We start from the raw sequence: 19,056 nt of genomic DNA, 5'->3' as shown, positions 1-19,056 counted from the left end.
AGAGCAGAGCATGTGCAGCAGGTATCAGTCTGTTTAGCAAGACAGTTTAAACTCACTGGAACACTCACACAGCATGCACAATCCATATCAGGATCCACTCAGCTCCAAACACTACTCAGCTATAGGGGTAAGCCAGAATTTCCTGACATCACATAAATAAATATAAACAAATACAGTAAAAAAGGCTTTACCTTGGGCTTAAGCAAAATTTTCCAGTCCTGTGGGATCCTTCTCTGCTCCCAAGTCTGCTGGCTCACAGTGCAGCAAAATGATCAGGCATTTATCAACCCTGGCAAGGTCTGCAAGTCCTGCGGGTGTTTGGTTTGGAAAGAAAGGTGTCAGGAGGAGATTCCTGAACACCTCCACCCAGAGTTATGCAGAGAAAAAACGAAGAAATAAAAGCAAGCTTTAGGAGATCAGGATGTGTAGCCTGCCCAGAGCTGCTATTCCTGGTAGAAATTAGACCCTGAAGTGCCCAGGTGAAAATCAGGGATAATCCCTGTATAAGTGCTTCTAATTGGGACAAACTGGAAGTGAGAAAGTTGAGCAAGACAGCTCTGGCCCATCCCTGGGGGCTCCGGGTTTGTTCCCAGCTGGTAACTGAGAGCACATTTATGCAAAGCCTCCTCTATAAACAGAATTTGGTTTATTAGGGCCGACCTGGGGGAATCTATTTTTGTCACCACTTAGTGCGAATGTGTTACCCTTGTGATTTCCAGCCAGGTCATTCCAAGTCAGCTGCTTTGGCCGTGGCTGGCATTGGAAGCTCCCCTGCCCGCCCATCCCTGGCCCCATTTCCCACACCGGGGTTGTCTCCCAGACACGGGGGACGGGGGGATGAGCCTGTGGCTATTCCGGTAGCTGTGAGCTATGGAGGTGTCACGTGAAGCAAAGAGCCAGGAATGCATGTCACATCCAACCAGTGACTAATCACGGTATTTTGGTTGTCTTAGTGGCTGCCGGGGAAAGATTTATGGGCTCAGAAAACCTCCCCGTAATAATCCCTGCGCGCTGATTTGATCCTCGGCTGAGGCTTCCCAGACCGTGCGGAAAGAGGACGGAAAGGGGCTGCTGGCCCAGGGGTGGTGACGTCTACACTGACCGGAGTTCAAAACACAATCGAGGAGAAAAGTCAGCGCTCTCTTCTCATCTGTGTCTGCTCAGAGCCACGCGCTGGCAGCCCGAGAGGATCCCTTTGATCTGCCCGTGGAGCAAGAAGGGCTGGGGGCGACGGCTGAGCAGACACCAAGGGCCATTTGTTGGGATTGTCATCTGGCTCCCTCATCTGTCACCTGATGGCCAGCCAAGCAAATGCTCGGCACAACTGTGGACTCTTCATCCTTGTGCAACTTGCGGAGGCAAGAAAAGTAAGCATCCTACAGTTGATATGACATTCAGCTATTTTTTCTATAAAGGAATGAATTGAATTCGCTACAAATCTACTAACTGTCCCCCTATGCCAGGCAAGAGACTGACTTGTTTTGTTTGGGTTGGGCTTTTCTCTAACAGCTGGAGGTCTGCTGGGCATTCAAGCAATGGCTGTTGAGTAAGGCAGCTGTTTCAGTATCTAATTGCATTTTAGCTCTAATAGCTCAAGGGGAAAGCATTGCATTGTCTGCCATGAGCTACTTCCTGTCCTACTGCAAAGCACACTGCACCGCCGTGCTCGCCCAGTACCAGAGCCTGAGATCAGAGGGCTTTCTCTGTGATATTTTGCTAAAAGTGAAAGAAAACGAGTTTCCTGCACACAAGTCCTTGTTGGCATGTTCCAGCGACTACTTCCGAGCCATGTTCAAAAATTATACCCAAGAGTCTAAAGCCAGTGTCATTCACCTACAAGTAGTCTCACCCACCGGGCTCCAGCACATCCTGGATTTCATTTACACATCCTTTCTGCCCCTTTCCTTTGAAAGCCTGGAGGATACCTTGGAAGCTGCAAGCTACTTGCAAGTGACCGATGCTGTTGGCTTGTGCAATCAGTACTTAGTGAACAATCTTGCCTTGGAAAACTGCTGCTTCTCTGCCAACGTGGCCAGGAAGTTCTACCTGCCAGATGCCCTAGCAGCCACAGAAAAATACATTATCAAAAATGTCTGGAAGCTGCTGGACTTGGATTTGTCAGGACTTCTTGAGCTGAACTTCAGGTCTTTGCTAGCAGTGATTCAATCACCAGATCTCCCCATGGTGGAAGAATGCCGTCTGTTGAATCTTGTCCTGCTGTGGTTGAAGCAGGATAAATCCAGGCTGGATCATGCAAATAGCCTTTTAGAACACATAAGATATGGTCTCATCCCAGTGGAAGAGCTGAGAAAAACCTACACACAGTCAGAAGTGTCCCTCTCAGCAGGTATTAAGTGCTTGATCATAAAAGCAATAAATTATCACACATCTGTATTCAAGCAGCCTGTCCTGCAGGATAAGTCCACCACACTGAGGAACCAGAAAACTCGGATCATTCTGCTGGGGGGAGGCACGGCAAGCGAGGGGCTGGTCACCGAGGTGGTGGCCTTTGATGTTTACAACCACAAATGGCGAACCCTCACGCAGCTGCAGGACAGGGTGCAGAACCACAGCGTGTGTGTGGTGGGGAACTTCCTCTATGTCCTGGGTGGGGAAATACAAAGTGGTGCCCTGGGTGATGCTAAAATCGGCAAGACCTTATTGGTTACCAACAAGGTCCATCGGTACGATCCAAGGTTTAACACGTGGACCCAAATCACGGGCATGCTGGAAAAGAGATGCCAGTTTACTTGCTGTGTCCTAGGCAAGGACATCTTTGCCATTGGTGGAAGGGGTGAGGACGGGTCGCTGCATTCATCTGTGGAAGTCTATGACATCAGCAGGGATAGATGGACGAAGGCCAGGGAATTGCCATGCAGGATACATGGCCATGCCAGTGCCGTTTGCAAGAACACCATATACATCTCCGGGGGCAAGTGCTCGGCCCCAGCCAGCACAAGCAATGACGTTTATTCTCTGAGCTCACTTGAAAGGCAGTGGGTGAAACGCGCCCCGATGAGCATTGCTCGGTTTGGGCATCAAATGGCAACAATCAGGGGATCCATATTCACCTTTCTGGGATTATATGAACCCTTCTCTGAGATAGAAAGGTATGACCCGGATCAAAACCAATGGACTCGGTTAAGACCACTGGTCTACGATCGATTCTCCTACGGCCTGGCAGTGGTGGAGGAAACAGCTCTTCTGATCGGGGGAAAGAAATGGCAGAACTCTCTGGAGGTCTCCACGCAAGATGTGGTTGGCTACGACATTGACAACGACGGCTGGGAGGAGATCTGCAAGGCCCCCCTGCCGTGGTGCGGGCTGCAGTGCGCCGTGCTGCAGCTCGCCGAGGTGGCCGAGGAGCAGGACGGCGACAGCCCGCAGAAGAAGCTGCCCAGCTGCTGAGCTCCCATGCTGAGGAATATCCATCCCAGGAGAGGAGCGAGCAGCGCCGGCCTGGAGGAGAAAACTGCAGTGGCACTGAATGTGAGAGTGGAAGTTTTGCTTGGATAAGCCAAATGCTTGGTTCAAACAGACAAGAAAATCTGGCTCCAGCACAGGAAACACATGTAGGGTTTATAAAACTGGAAGCTGATCTCACTGAGCAAGGATGTAGCAACTAGCACGTTTAGAGGCGATGCGTGAGCATTGTAATCCTTGACTTTTGGATAATACCTAGATAGCAATTAGTAAGTGTTGCAAGTCCCATTTTTCAAATATTTAAAAATATAATCCATCTTTTCTGTTTTCTTAATCAGAGGTGATTTTCCCAGCTGGTAAGTGCTATTGAGTTTCTATGCTATGGCTAAGCAAAAGGAAAGAGAGCTGTATAAAGACTAGAAAATTGATGCCTACAATAATTAGTACCCAATATTGCCAAGAGAAAGGTATTATTTGATATACTATGTACTAGGCAAGAATGTCTTAGCTAACCAGCATGAAATTACTGGACAGACAGCCTGGACTTTTCACTGTGTAGGCTCAGCTACAGCTGAAAGTTAAAACAGTGTTTGATAGAAGCCATTTCTCTCTCAGTGGCCTTTATCGTAGAACACCTTCCAGATGTTTATTTTCTGTTATTTTAAAGACGCACAGTAATGTTGATGTACATTTCTTCTGTATCCAAACCCTGTGTTAGCTTAGCTGGCCAGAGCTGAAGGGTATCCTTATCATTAGCCTCCAAGAAGCTTCTTACAGGAGTAACAACCTGTTACCGATGCCTTGGCATTTACTTTGGCACCATATGCTGTTTTATCACACCTGTTCATAAGGGTAAAATGCTTCATTGCTGTTGAACTGCTACATGAGAGAACCCTGCAGTCAAAAGAGGTTTACTTTCATCAAAGAGTACAAAAGGGAGGGAGGTAACTGAAGGTTTTCAGAAGTCTTTACTCAGTGTCTGCCTACATACAAATCAGTAATAGTGTCACTCCCTTTTGGCCACACTGGCAGCATTTGAAGTCACACAGGGATACTTTAAGATACATGGATATGTGAAATGCAGACAAAATTGTCAGATGCCACAGAATCAATCTGGTATGGACTAAAGTGAATCTTGAGCCATAAATGTTCATTTAAAAGCTAAATTTATTGTACTTCATTTTACAGTGTTCCCTTTCTAGGCTGAGAGTTAATACAATAAAAATATATATAGAAGAACATTTAATAGTCTTAAAAGAAGGCAGCACAATGGAGAGGACACATGTTCTTTGTCACTAGACTAGCTTAAAAAACTGTAATGTTTAATTTTCACCTTTAAAGCAATCAAGCTAACTTTACTAATGTAAAGTGCAGGCAGAATGGCTGTTGCATAGCAACAGATCTAAGTCTTCTGAACTGCCTTGGTTTTGACAAGGAATCACCTACACAATGTGCATATACATCCATCAGATATAAAGAGTTTTTCATATGAATATATTTACTTTTGGTCCAGTAAAACAATAGCAAGAGAATCTAAATGCTTGGAACAATAGCACAATCCATTTCAAGTCAAGCATTTTTTAAGAGAAATTTACAAAAACCTCACAAATTTAATATACAAGTCGGTACCCATGCAGTAAATAAATGTCCAGTTTATACAAACAATATTCTTCTAATAGTACAAATCTTACACTGGATCCAGAATTCTATACAAATGTCAATACATGATTTGTCATCCATACAACTTGAATATAGGATCACTGAAAATGGGCTACAGAAAGGCCACTCTTCTGTACAGTTGTGCAAAATCTGCAGAACATTTGCAATCCAAATGCAGTAACAAGATAGAAAACAAGGGGCATAAAGAGGAAAAGAAAGAAAAAGAGAAAAAGGGGAGAAAGAGAGAAAAAGCGGAGAGAGAAAGAGAGAAAGAGAGAAAGAAAGAGAAGAAAGAGAGAGAGAAAGAGAGAGAGAAAGAGAGAAAGAGAAAGAAAGAGAAAGAGAGAAAGAAAGAGAAAAAGGAGAGAGAAAATAAATCTGTCCATTCTTTCCTTCATCCTTTCATGGATATAACTGCCAGGAAATATCAGAGTTCATAAAGTTTAAAGTACATTCACTGAGCTGTACAGGCAATAGTCTCAAGTTGGTTAAGAGTACAACTCACTAAAGTATTAAGGAAGCTTTTCCTTTCCACATGAGCATTATTAAATCATGTCATGAGTCCTAACTTAAGCAGCAAAATACTGAAGAGCAGCAGAAATATTTTGTCATGCTCTTAACATTTTTCTAAACTAAGCCCATAAAGAGTAAATATATGATTTAAGAGTTCCCTCCCACTTTTATTTCAGGCATGTGCCTAACTCTAAGGAGCTATTTCCCCTCATATTCACTGGGTTGTCTTCAGCAGATAACAAATCTCATGGAAGTGTAAAACATTTTAATTGGCTTGTGAACTCTGCGGAGCCCAGAGACGTCCCTTCCCCTTCAAAAGCAAACCACAGGCTTTTTTACTCCTTGGTTATTTTTCAGGTTCTGTGCTCATTTCTGCTCTCATCGCATATTATCCCTGCATACAATACAGCCAAATTTCACAGCTAAGGAAACACATAGGAAACTACTTGAAAAATCCTATTCACTCCTTTTCTATTGTGGGAATCTTCAAAGCATCTCAGATTTGAGGCATTTCACTGGAAACCTTTTCCACTGCTGCTGTTCTGGGCTAAAGAGACGCTGCTACCAAGGATGTTGAAAGTCTACATTTTCTCTTTTGCAAAATCTGTGCATTATACTGATACCTTCAGTGCAAAAGCATCATCAATCACAGTACCATGACTATTTTTTTAAATCAACCTAATGTGATTAAGAGACAACACACAATTTGGTCTTAATTATAATACAAACCAGCGTTCCTTTGCACTGGTAGTAAACCTTAGCAACAGGCCTTAAAAAAGCACAAGAAAATAAGACCTAACCTTTTGACTCTTAAATTCACATTAGTCATTTTTTTGTCTGCCAATTTTCAACCTTTTATGTGTTTGACAAAACTGACACACAACTACTGCATTACACTTTTTCCCTGGTATTTAAGAAAACTCCTAGAGTTTCTCATGAAATATAAAAATTGGTTTTCTCCCACCACCAAAACAGTACCCGCACTCCAAAAATGCAATGCAATACTGGAATTATATAATATAAAATATCATTGTAAAACTGACTTTTGATAACAAAAGCTTTAGCGTGTGGAACTTCCTGCATGAAGGCCACAGTCTTCCAAAAATGCATTTAAATCCTTTTCTTCAATAGCTAAAGATCATGTTTTTAATTCACAGAAGGTAAACACAAGCAGAGCATTGGTAGCATATAAAATATACAAATCCTCATTAAAGAAGTGGTATCGTTGACCATTGAAGGTTTCACACAGCTGAGTAACATTAAAATATAATTTACTAGAGCTCTCATATTGATATAAAAACTACTTTATGCACTTAAGTGAAGGGCTGGAGTGTAGCAAATGGACGAAAAGAGAGACTTTTATACATGTGTTTCTATGTAAGAGTGAGTGTGTGCTAACGAGGCTATAAGTGCTTCCACCTCAGACGAGCCATTAACAGAGTCCCTCGGGGGGCTGCCTTCATAGACGTTCATGAAGAGATCAAGGTACATTTGTTTCCATTCTTGAAAGTCTCTAGACGTCAAGGCTGGATTATCCAGAATTTTATCTATAATGGCTACTTCTCCTTCCCTGGCCTGTGGGAGAAAAGGAACAAGCAAAGAGTTAATGCAAGCGATGAGTCACTGGCAACATCCCTCACGTGGGTGGAAGGAGAGGATGGGGGGTACCAAGACAAGTCTCAGAGTCCCTGAAAGCACAGGGACTGTCCCTGAAAGCACAGGGACTGTCCCTGAAAGCACAGGGACTGTCTGCTCTGTGAGCACTCCCAAACAGGAGTGAGTGTCACACATTGCCCTGTGGGACTTGGGCTTCCCTCACCTTGTCCAGAACCCTCCGTAAGAGTTCCTATTCCCCCACCTGCCCCCTTGTCCAGCCCCACAAAAAGCAAGCCCTGTACTGTTTACTATTAGCTGCTTGCATTTCTCAGGGTGGGTTTCACACAACAAAGTGCCATCTGTTTGCTCTTGATCAGGAATACTGCGTGGCAGTGTGGGTCACAGACACACACACAGGGCCTCCCGCCTCTCTGCCAGGCTTGTCATAGGGTCCCTGAGCTCTGCACTGCCAAGGCTTGTGCAGGGAGTCCCCTGGGAATCACTGGAGCTCTGCACTGCCCAGGCTTGTGCAGGGAGTCCCCTGGAATCACCTGAGCTCTGCACTGCCAAGGCTTGTGCAGGGAGTCCCCTGGGAATCACTGGAGCTCTGCACTGCCCAGGCTTGTGCAGGGAGTCCCCTGGAATCACCTGAGCTCTGCACTGCCCAGGCTTGTGCAGGGAGTCCCCTGGAATCACCTGAGCTCTGCACTGCCCAGGCTTGTGCAGGGAGTCCCCTGGGAATCACTGGAGCTCTGCACTGCCAAGGCTTGTGCAGGGAGTCCCCTGGGAATCACTGGAGCTCTGCACTGCCAAGGCTTGTGCAGGGAGTCCCCTGGGAATCACTGGAGCTCTGCACTGCCCAGGCTTGTGCAGGGAGTCCCCTGGAATCACCTGAGCTCTGCACTGCCCAGGCTTGTGCAGGGAGTCCCCTGGGAATCACTGGAGCTCTGCACTGCCAAGGCTTGTGCAGGGAGTCCCCTGGGAATCACTGGACCTCTGCACTGCCAAGGCTTGTGCAGGGAGTCCCCTGGAATCACCTGAGCTCTGCACTGCCAACCTTGTGCAGGGAGTCCCCTGGGAATCACTGGAGCTCTGCACTGCCAAGGCTTGTGCAGGGAGTCCCCTGGAATCACCTGAGCTCTGCACTGCCAACCTTGTGCAGGGAGTCCCCCGGGAATCACAACTCACCTTCACTACAGAGCTACTGCATGCCATGGCTGGCTGGCTGCAACCTCTTCCTACCTCTGACATGGCAAAGAGAAGGCAGAAAAAGGGAAAATAGAGCTATTGGCACCTCCTTATGCACCATGGAGGCAGGGAAGTGACTGCACCGTGCTCCCTCTCTGGGGATGGGTTCACGGAGCTGAGGGTCACAGTAAGCCTCAGCTGTACCCACAGCCACTCTCGCTTGTTGTGAGTGGATAATCCAGCTGGATAATCCAGCTTCCACAGCCAGAACCCTTGGGAACACGGCTAACACAGGTTTCCAGCACTGCTCCTCAGCACAGGAATGGCCAGCAGCAATCCCCCCCTGCAACCACGAGATGGATTTCACACTCCTCACGGCTAACTCACATTTTCCATGTCTGTACCATGAGTATGTTAAATCTTTCTGGGTAGCACGGCAAGGGGAAATACCAAGCTGTGTATGATGGGGCAGATCAGAAGGGTCAGAGACATCTTCCATAAGCAGTGCTTTCATTGCTGGGCAAACAATAGCAAATTAACACTACCTGCTAAAATACTCATTTCCAGAAAGACAGACCAAGCTGAGAACAAGCTGCGGAAAAGAAACAATGGGAACTCCTGATCACCAGATCTCTGCTTGAGCTTCCAAAACTTATTTCTCACAGATTGTGGCTGTTCCCACACCTCTGCACTACCAGCCAGGCGGCTCATACTCAATTGTAGGAGAATGATTTTGTGTTTTCACAAGAAAGAGAGCACAGGGGTCGTTCATTGATGACTTAGAAGATGGGACATCAAGAGCTAGAAGCAGTTTGGAGGACTTTCTCTGGATACTATTATGAGGATAAAATTCAAGAAGAGTTCAGAACATCAGTACCAACAGGCTGGTGCAATTAGCTGCATTCAGGAAGGAGAAATCAAAGGCGCTGATAAAAAGAAAGACTAATTGATTAGGTAATAGCAGTAGTTGGTTGAAACCACTGGTTGAAACAATTGCCAGTAGTATGACAGAGGAGGAGCTCAGGGCTGTAATGCAGCCAGTCACAAGTTACCACAATGTCACAGCAAACCAAGCCTATGTCACTCTACACTGCTGCTCTATGCAGGAAACAACCATCAGCTGTCTTTGCTCCTTGTTGCCATTGCATTTTCCATTACTAGTCTCAAGTATGTAAGAATGATTTAGACCAATCACAGTCCAAACAAGAGTGCTGACAGGCTTAAAAATACGACCCATGGACAGAGAATGAAAAAATTGTGTTTGCTTGGTCCAAAGGAAAGAAATTCCAGAGAAGCACAGAAATAGGGACCTGCTGGATCAAGAGGCTGTCCTGTTTTTTGGACTTCCCTGAAGGAAAGGAACTTCATTTGCAGGAAGCCATTGGTATAATGTATCTCAGGTATCAATAACCACTAACAAAAGAGACAATCCAGCACAGTAGGAGGCTGCTGATGCTGAACCACAGCTGTGCTGTGTGACCCCACTGTGGTACAAAACCACAGCTACAGCGTGAACCTCCTGCCATCCCCATGTGTGTGAGAACACTGTGATTTTGTTTCATTTTCTCATGCTTGTAGAAGTCATGGACAGCTGTGAATGTTGCCCGTTTTTGCCAGCCTTCAATCCTGCGAAGACTCGCACGCCAAGACAATAATGCAAGTTGCTTTCAATGAGATGATACAGTACAGAAAGTTAAGCATCTGTAGGATTTTTTTTCAGGATGGGAGCCCCACAGCATGAAAGGAATATTGCTTAAATGCTTCTCTAGGTGATAGAAAACTAAATTAATTAATGTTGATAAAGCCCTCTTTGATGAAAGCTGTTACAAAATGCACTGTACAATTATCTGGCGACTTAAAATGTGGTAATTTAATATAGTTAACAGGGTCCCTGAGGAAATCCAGCATATTGTTTGCTGAAATCTCTATCAAGACAGAACTGAAACTGCTGTAACAAACAAAGGAAGCTGACAAGGAGGTTAAATGAGCTGTGGTACATTTAAAATTACCGTAAAATTTTTCAAATCTATCCTTATCACTATCTACTTATTTAATCAATCTTATTGAATAAATACAATGTTCCTATCAGTTTACACAGAAAACAAGCACACAGTTTCCTCCTGGACAAGCTCATCAATTAGAAAACAGTCAAGTGTTGCAAGAGATACTGTTCCCTTCTAAAGGCTGGCTTTGTTTAACTTTAGACTTTGGCAATTACAAAGTGAATGTGTTTTGGTAAACAAAAACGCTGAGGAACAAAAAAGGGGTTTAGGTTTCCTCCAATAATTTGGTGTCAACTTCTCTTAAACTGGCTAGAGGAGGAGCAGCTGACTGAGATTAAATACAAGAAAATAAAGAAATTAAAACTGATCCCCTCACTTTGACTTCTCTCCCAGGCACATTTTTCCCTGCTTTTCAAGCAGCGCTTCCCCATGTCTCCCTTGTTGGCACACTGGGCTCAGCCTGGACTCCAGCTGCACACAATCTCTGATTACAGTACAGCCCCATCCAACCCTGGGGCAGGATTTTTCCTCCCTGTTTTATCTCACCTTTAAAGTGCTTTTCAGAATTCGCAGCTGGTGCAGTTTTTCATTGACTACTGGATCGCTACATCTCTTTATAAAAGATTTCTTATACTCCAGCTTAGTGGAAATCCGGTGTTCTCCTAAAGGAGACAGGCTGGCCTGCTCCAAGGCTCTGTACAAATCTTGCAAGGAGTCTGCTGTTTTTTCCTCTATAGTTTCAACTGTAATGAGACAAAGGGGAAAATAAAAAAAAGGAGGAAGAAATAGAGAAAGCAACAATGTATCATTAATGTGATTACATGAAGACCTAGCATAAACCTTTGCGAAATGTTTAACAGGTTTAACTAGACTATAAAGAGAATATTTCACACCCCCTAAGTTCCAGAAAAGAGTGCTGTGACTGCTCCTCCTTGCTACTGCCTTCAGAAGAAAGGGAAAAAAACCTCCAAGAATGTAAAACCTTGACACGCAGAGAAAGAGGGAAAAAGAAACAGCGCAAGGTGCCGTAATATTTGAGTGGCTTACTAGCAGAGATGAGATTTCTGATATTGCAGTTATATGGTTCTGGTGACTTCCTTGTTACAAGGAGAGGAAGCCCTGGAAGCACCCTGCTGAGGAACCCACCAGGGATCACATCTGGGACTGAAAGTGCTGATAACAGCACTCAAGAACATGCCATGGTGGCTCTGGAATGACATGTCCTTTTCCTTCCTAGGAAAGCCCATTTATTTTTGTCTCTTATTTTTTAAACTCAGAAGTGCTGTTCAATAGTCAGCAACGCTGTCACTTATGCTAATCTGTTACTTGATTATTACCTGAAGGCTCAACAGCAGACTAGAGACTAAATATAAGAGCACACTCATGACCTGGCAACACGGCAAACCAGAAAAGAGCTGTTTGCATTATAGTTTGGTTCCAAAAAAATTAATATTTATTATATACTGTATCAAAATACATAAATATGAGAAGTATTTATTATAGGTTTAAAATTTGTTCTAAATTTAAATATTTGTTCTATCTACTACTGAAAGCATTTAAAATATTTAAAAAGAAAAAATAAAAAAAAGAAAGGTTTTGCTTCTTTAAAAACAAAACCAAGCAAAAGCTGGGGATGAAGTGTTATTCTGATATGAGCATTTGAAATGCTTCACTGAGAAAACATCAAACCACTTCAACCTTTCACACAACATTTCCCCCAGAGGAAACTCTTCCGTGACTCCGTGCAAGCTTTGCAGCACCAATGCAGTCAGGATTAGCAGAGTGGGCTCAGGATTAGCCAGGGCAGCCCTTGGGCCAGTGTTAGTTGTGTCCCTTAGCTCTGTCCCTGCTGCCCCTTGCACTCTGACCACAGGTTCAGCCAGACACTGCCTGTGCGTGGCCTCCTGCTTGCAGAGCCCTTGGGATCCTCCCAGCCAGTCCTGGCTGTCACAGTGGTGCCTTTTTTCCTGGTTCAAGGTGCCTGTGTCCTCGAGAGACTTTCCTAGAAGCTCTTGGTTTCAAGCATTAGCTTTACCCTGTGACTGACCCTGCTCCAAGACAGCCACTTCTACTGGCTGAAAGTTCAGCACATACGGAAGCACCCTTAAATAAAGATCCTCAGTGTCCTTAGGTGATTAGAGGGCTTTTTATCAGTCACCAGGAGAGAAGACAGTTTGTGTTTACAAGTGACATTTTTAGTCCATCAAGAGCTACCTGAGGCCATCTCCCATTTTAGCCCATACTATGGGCAATGACTCTCCTCAGGCTCAGGCAAGAACTCCAGAAACCCAAATCTCCTCACCCCATCACAAAAAGTGTTTGCATTTGTACAGATCTTTATACAATCCAAGAATTTTGCAATCAGCAACTAATCTAGCTCCATCTCTCAGTTTATTCCTTTAGCCTTTTAGAGGGCAGCTGTTTATAAAGCACACATTTTAAAATTTTTTAAGAGATATGGAAATGAAGAAGGGTCAGAGACTTATTGATGGAAGTATTTTGAGTCTGCACAGAGCTCCCTAAATCATCCCATCCTGTGCTACTCTGCTTGGTGAGCTGGGTTCATCACTGTTAATGGTGGGGAGGACTGAAATAAAATAGAAATGAGATGTTTTTCTCTTTCTTGTAATTTCCCTTCTTACTAAAACATCTAATGGGCTAAAGGGCAAAACATTCAGTAGCTGAATAATTAGAGAGTGGTTAAAATATTTTGTGGTCTTGTTTTTTACACTTTTTGAAGAAGCCTATGCAGCAATGAGATTGAAGTTTGGGATCTCTGTATCAGTTCCTGTTGCTGAATGCTGATGTCCACCAGTCTGACAGCTGTGGAAGAGGAATGATTTCCTAAAGGGCAAAGGGAAACCCAGGAGTATTTGACACCTGTTTCTCTCCCTCTCATCTCTTGCTATGCAAGGCAAAGGAGATCTTTCCTCAGGTGTCTCTTCCCCAGCAGCACTGCCAAGGTTGTATCCTGAGGGGATTAGGACAAGGATGGCTTGCTGAAGAAGCAGGCCAGCACTTTGTCTCCATACCATCTAAATCTACTTTACCGAAGTGATCTAGAGCCTGGATTGGCAACCAGCCACCACATCCAGGCTTGCCTTCAAGCTTCCTAAAAAACAGACTCCCCACTGACACAAAATACAGCACTTGAGTTCAACCCTAAGGTTCAATACTGAATGAGAATTGCCTTTAATGAACCTGGATGGCAACACGGCCCCTGTGAGTACAAACCCTGTGCCAGGGGGGCTTGTCCTGCCTCCCTCCCCACACTGCTGGCCTGGGATCTGCATGGCTGGTGCTCCTCAGGGCTCATACCCTGGGACAGGCACCCACAGCTCAACGTGGGCCTCGGGGGGAGGATGGACACCACACCTCTACTCTAGCCAGACTGGAACAGCTCTGAGACTGCACAGCAAAGGCACAGCACTGTGGGGGCAGGACAGGGGCTGGGACAGGCAGCAGAACACTGACAGAAGGGCTCTGGAACACCTCAGCACATCACCTCCACAGGCTGGGGCTGCCTCCCCCACACTCTGTGTCACTCGGTGATGTCACTACGAGCAGCACATCAAAAAGGGGACAGGATTTCCTAAAGAGGAGAGAGGAGGGAAGAAAAACAAGTCCCTTAAATGCCTTGCTGCTGCTGAGGCTGTGGAAGCTCTAAAGAGGGCAAGATGCCTTGTTCACCCATGGTGGGGGAGAGGGCGGTGGGCGTCACACAAACACATCCCAAGCCCTTCATATTTTCCAGAGAAATGCTGAAGGTGGTGCTGCTGCTCTCAACAGCTCTCAGTAGGTGGGAATGAGATTACACACACATCTCCCCTCCCTCAGCCTTCTGCTAGAGCCTTTGATTGATTTCCTGTAGGTGTTGGTGAAACCCTTGGCACCATAAAGCATCTGAAGTATTCTGTTAGATATAGAGCTGAGCCTGAAACATACCTTCTTTCTTAAAATTGGTGGATTTGTATGCAAGTCATGCTATTCCAGCACGGCTGTCTCATTAAGGAAGAATAAGACCTCTGGTAATGTTTTGTTTAAGTAGAAAATGTGGTCTAATAGGATTTGCAGGTGACCTCGGAGCAGCAGCCAACACAGCAGTTGTTTTTCACACTCATTCAGCTGCTGAGTCGTGGGTTGCATCTTTGCTGTTTCTCTGAATGCACTGCCAGGTCACAGCTTCCACACACTGCTGAAATGCAGGGTTTCTTCTCTGAAGCTGTAATTTTGTGCCCTGCCCCACACAAGCCTGAACAGCTCTGTAACTCAGGAGCAGAAACAAAGCTGCACAAACTGCACCACAAGGGATCTAAATCTGGTGAGAACCCTATCTTCCAAATGCAACAATATGCAGGCACTGAATTTTGTAACAAAGAAACTCTTGTTGTCTTCAAGTGAATGCAAAGCTATTTGCATTCAGTTCTGGAGATAATGAATACATCTGTCTGGTAAATGTTGTGTGGTTATTTTTCACTGTTCTGCTTTCCATAGGAAAATTTTCTGAACTTTTTGTACTTAGTCCTCAGTTCTTAGAATGCAGTAAATATTTGTTAACTACTTCCATATTTCCTCAGGAGAGAGAGACAGTTTCACCTACAGCTGAGTAGGTGAAACTCCAACAGGTCAGGAACCGTTTGGGTTCTTGGCATTCAGGAAAAACTGGTGGGATTTCTCATACTGTGTTGTCACTTGTTGAAAAGAACATGCACCAAGCTCTGTGATATACTAAGTGTAATCACCTCCTGTCCCTGTTAGGCAATTCATCTTTCCATTATTTCCCTTTTATAAACCAAGATTATAAGAGCATAAGCTACTTAATGTGAAAAGTGACCAGAGAGAAAGTTACCATTGGTATTTACATGGATCGAGAGATGATTGGTCCGTGTAAACTGATGATTCAGGAAGATGGTACTGAATTAGAACCCTGCAGAAGGTCACCACTGCAGCCCAGCTGGCTAACACACTGCTCTCTGGACACAGAGAATCTCTGGGCACACACTCCTCATAAATCTGCTTTACATACAAGGAATAACCTCCAGCAGTTTTTAGTGGAGGTCCCTGCACTTCTGTGATTCACTTTTCTGCTGAAGCCCAAGCTGCCAAATTTGCATGGTTTTCATCCTTCAGTGAGGTACTGGAGGAGCCCATGCTTCCAGGTGGGGCTGTGAGTGAACAAAACTGTCTGTGTAAGGACAGTTAATAAATTTTGTCACTTACCCTGCTGACAAGGTCATATTTTTCAAGGATCAAAGCTCCTCACTGGGACCCCTCTGGTCTTTGCCAGTGCCCTCCAGACACCACCCAGGCTCAGCCCTGTTACCTTTAGACTTCTCATCCTGCCTGACGGACACACTGCCAGCCTGATGGAATTTTCCCACTCTGCTCGTTTCTGTTTGCTCCCTTTACTGCTTGGTGACGCACTTTCCCTCGCCGTGCAACTCCTCTCACACACGCCCACTCCTCTCCTTGCAATCAGCCCTGCATTTGAACAGAAGTACCAGCCTCTGCAAATCCCCAGAAAGCCAAGCTGCTGCAAAGTCTGTGACAGGAAGCTAACAAGGCACAGTCAGACTGAAATCTCCAGGCTCACTGAAATTTAAACTCCCATTTTCACTCCTTTTGGTGAGCTCATTCCCCCTGGCAGAGGAACCAGCTAACCTCAGCTTTCTCAGGATATTAAGATGGCAATTTTGTTAGAATACATCACTAATTACATTATTAAACAGCTGCCACATTATTTTATCCCTCCAAATCCCAATAATTTGCTTCCAATTTGAGAGGCATACCTTTTTGCTTTACCTTTTGTGCAGGGGAGGCATTTACCTCAAGTGTCTCAGAGACCTTCTGTGAGTGACAGTAAATGCAGTAAATACTCCCCCAAAACAAGAAGTATCCCAGGCCTCTGGGAAATGGTCTCAAGTTCGATAAAACAGCTTTGGGTGCACAAACCTCTGTGTGCTTTTTCTTTGCCTTCCTGACCCTGATGTGTCTGTGTTGGGAACAGACCCATTGGTCTGCCACATGCTAATACCTGATATAATCCTGGTGGCAAGAATGCATTTGTCACCTTCTTGTGCCACAGCAGGTCCTCTGTGCCATGTCTAAAACCAGGGACGATCAAACCTTGCCTGGGCCTGCAGTGGTTTCACTCACAGGGAGGAGGAGCAGCACAGATGCCTGCTGACCCTGGGGAAGCTCTCCAGCCCCGTTCAGGCTGTGCCAACAGGCAGACAAGGGCTGTGCAACAGCCTGGCTGGGCTTGTAAACCCCAGGAACAGTCAGGAGACTGAAGGGATCTCCCTAGACACAAGGTGGAAAAGTAGAAGGATGAAAGGAAAATGGATGTGCATTTTAGCAGTGTTGCAGCAGAGGGGAGAAAAGAGATCCTTGGAAGAAGCAGTTGGTTTCTCAGTGCAAGGCCTAAACCCATCTTTGCTGCTGTTTGGGTTAATCATCAAGAGTCCAAACCGCCCAAGAGTGAGACCCCATACCCCAATGCTTCTAATACAAAGATTCAAGAATTAATAATTTTTAACACTATTTAGGTGGCTGGCTGGCAGATTAAGCTATATATTTCCTTTCCCCCAGCACCTACAAGCTGAAAGGAACAAAGTGGTGAAATCAATGTAAGGCTTAAAGGAGACGGTGTCTGCACAGCTGTGGCTCCTGCACAGGTATGGGGCGAGCCACAGGGATATGGAAAGTCAGCTCCTGGTAGGAAAATGTTACAAGTCACATCCCTCATTGCTGAGAAAAGGAAGAAGGAACACTATTTAAACCTGGCATGGTACAGCAGGCAGGAGGTGCAATAAAATGCAAGTCTGCATGGAAACAGCTCCTACTCATCTGCTCTGGGTAAGATAGGGCAGATTTCCAGATTTCCCCGTTGAAATACAAGTAGACTTCTATGCTGTGTCCTGTGCCACCTTAAAATCAAGGCCTGACTGGATATGTGATTACACCTGTAAACACACACACACACCACACACACACCACATATACATCACACACACGTATATTTTTTATATATATGTCTATATACACACATGAGCATATTAAGGTTCTCTACAATCAAAGGAATGTTTAAGCAAGCTGAACCAAAACTAAATTAAAAGCAAAATGGGGCCTTCTTGTAAATACCCAGTCTTTGCAACCCTTCTCTCTGGTATTGCTTCCCTTTCCCTGCCTTCTTCTGATTCATGTAATCCTCTGTCCTTTCTGTCCCTGTGTAAGTGCAGGATTTTCCCAAAAGTCTTGAATCAAGGAAGGGAGGAACATTGTTTAAAAACAACCTTTGATCCATGTGTTTGGTGAAATATTAGTAGCTGGAGAATCATTAAATTTTGTATTCATTGTATTTACTCTTTTTGTATTTATTCAATGCAGGTATTAAATCTGGATTCTATACCATCATTTCCTCTAAAGTGGGAGTATTTTTGAATTACCAGGATAGTTGTAGACAGTTTCTATTCTCTCCTATTATGTAAACCTGCAGACAAAAAAAGAAACTCCCTGGAGAGGGTGCTGACTGAAAACACCAACACAACAGAGTCCTGCACTTGCTAGAGTTTTACACCCAACGCATGAGCATAAATTGGGTTTCTTGAAGTAAAGTGAATTGTGCAGGGAAGTGGAAAACTCATCTCTCAAACGATAGATAGCTGAAGGTGTTTCAGGAATTTTCCACTATAGCCCTTGAACTAAGTTCAAGGTTCAATTGAACTAAGTTCAATATCAGAATCAGGTAGGTACCATCTTTTAAAAGATCTAGCCCTAGTCTCTGGAAGGCCTAACAGCTGCCAAGCCTTTGCGGTGACACTGAAGGTCTAATTATTTTTCTGAACTACTTGTGGCACTAGCAGTTTTCCTTTTGGGCCAGTGGATCCCTGTGAATCTCCTCTCTGCTGAAGTCACCTTTCTGGGGATGTCTGAAGGACATGCTGCCTGCACCCTGCCATGGCCCTGCAGGCTGTGGTGTGAGCTGGCAGGCTGGAGCACGTTTGCATGTTCAGCCTCCAGGCTTCATGGGAGGACACTTGAACTGGTCTTGCTGAGTCTCACACACACCTCAGCCACATCTCTCCAGCCTTCCATGCAACTGGCATTGCTTACTAAACACAGCTGACATTAAACTGAGTGTAAGGAAAAACCCTTGATGTCTCTCTGTGCAGATCTGCATTGCTGAGGTGACAGTAACATTCAGCCACTTCCGACATCCACTCGGCAGTGAAGTACAGGTGCCAGCTAATGGGTCACTGTGTTAGTGAGAAGGGGACACACACAGGGAATAATGAGCTTTTTCAGCTCGTGCTGCCTCTTGACAGCTCTTGCACACCTCAAATGAGCATCTCTAGCTCCCTCTCTGCTCACAGTCCTGCTGTTTCATGAGGTTATACTGGTGGGCTGTGATTTCAGAGAGGGCATGGGAACGAAGTCACTCCAAAGCTTCCCAAAGCCATGGAATTCTGATCAGTGGCAGAACTTTTCTGCACTACGGTCATAGCTGCATCCTTCCTTGGTTTTGGATAAGGTGCTCTACCCATTAAGCTGCTGATGAAGGCACTAGTTCAACCTTAATCTGCTGATTTTAGTGACTCTCTGGGAGGATTTTACACAATGAAATAGGATATCCTGACGTTTTTCTGTGCCACACGCTGATGTAAGTGCTGTT

General features: G+C 45.0%; 2 protein-coding genes across 5 annotated transcripts in view; one reads left to right on the top strand and one right to left on the bottom strand.

Moving 5' to 3' along the window:
- Nucleotides 1-1,091: 1,091 nt before the first annotated feature.
- On the top strand, nt 1,092-4,288 carry KLHL34 (kelch like family member 34). The gene has a single exon (XM_063392936.1). It carries the CDS (start codon nt 1,621-1,623, stop codon nt 3,406-3,408), a length of 1,788 nt encoding a protein of 595 aa, XP_063249006.1. The 5' UTR covers nt 1,092-1,620; the 3' UTR covers nt 3,409-4,288.
- Nucleotides 4,289-4,367: 79 nt separating this feature from the next.
- CNKSR2 (connector enhancer of kinase suppressor of Ras 2) overlaps nt 4,368-19,056 on the bottom strand; it is a 206,980-nt gene continuing 192,291 nt past the window's right edge. For 3 of the 4 annotated variants that reach the window (XM_063392931.1, XM_063392932.1, XM_063392933.1), the window contains 2 exons: nt 10,929-11,125; nt 4,368-7,170 (listed from right to left, as the gene is read on the bottom strand). In XM_063392931.1, the coding sequence (XP_063249001.1) occupies nt 6,955-7,170; nt 10,929-11,125 (413 nt within the window). In that variant the 3' untranslated portion in view covers nt 4,368-6,954. The remainder of the gene's footprint in view (nt 7,171-10,928; nt 11,126-19,056) is intronic. The other variant, XM_063392934.1, reaches the window with a different exon arrangement.

Source organism: Prinia subflava, chromosome 3 (genome assembly GCF_021018805.1).
Source record: "Prinia subflava isolate CZ2003 ecotype Zambia chromosome 3, Cam_Psub_1.2, whole genome shotgun sequence".
Taxonomy (NCBI): domain Eukaryota; kingdom Metazoa; phylum Chordata; class Aves; order Passeriformes; family Cisticolidae; genus Prinia; species Prinia subflava.
This window is presented reverse-complemented; position numbering and strand designations above follow the sequence as displayed.

Coding starts and splice junctions, on each gene's coding strand:
- KLHL34 (XM_063392936.1), top strand. CDS start 1,621: ATGAGCTACTTCCTGTCCTACTGCAAAGCACACTGCACCGCCGTGCTC.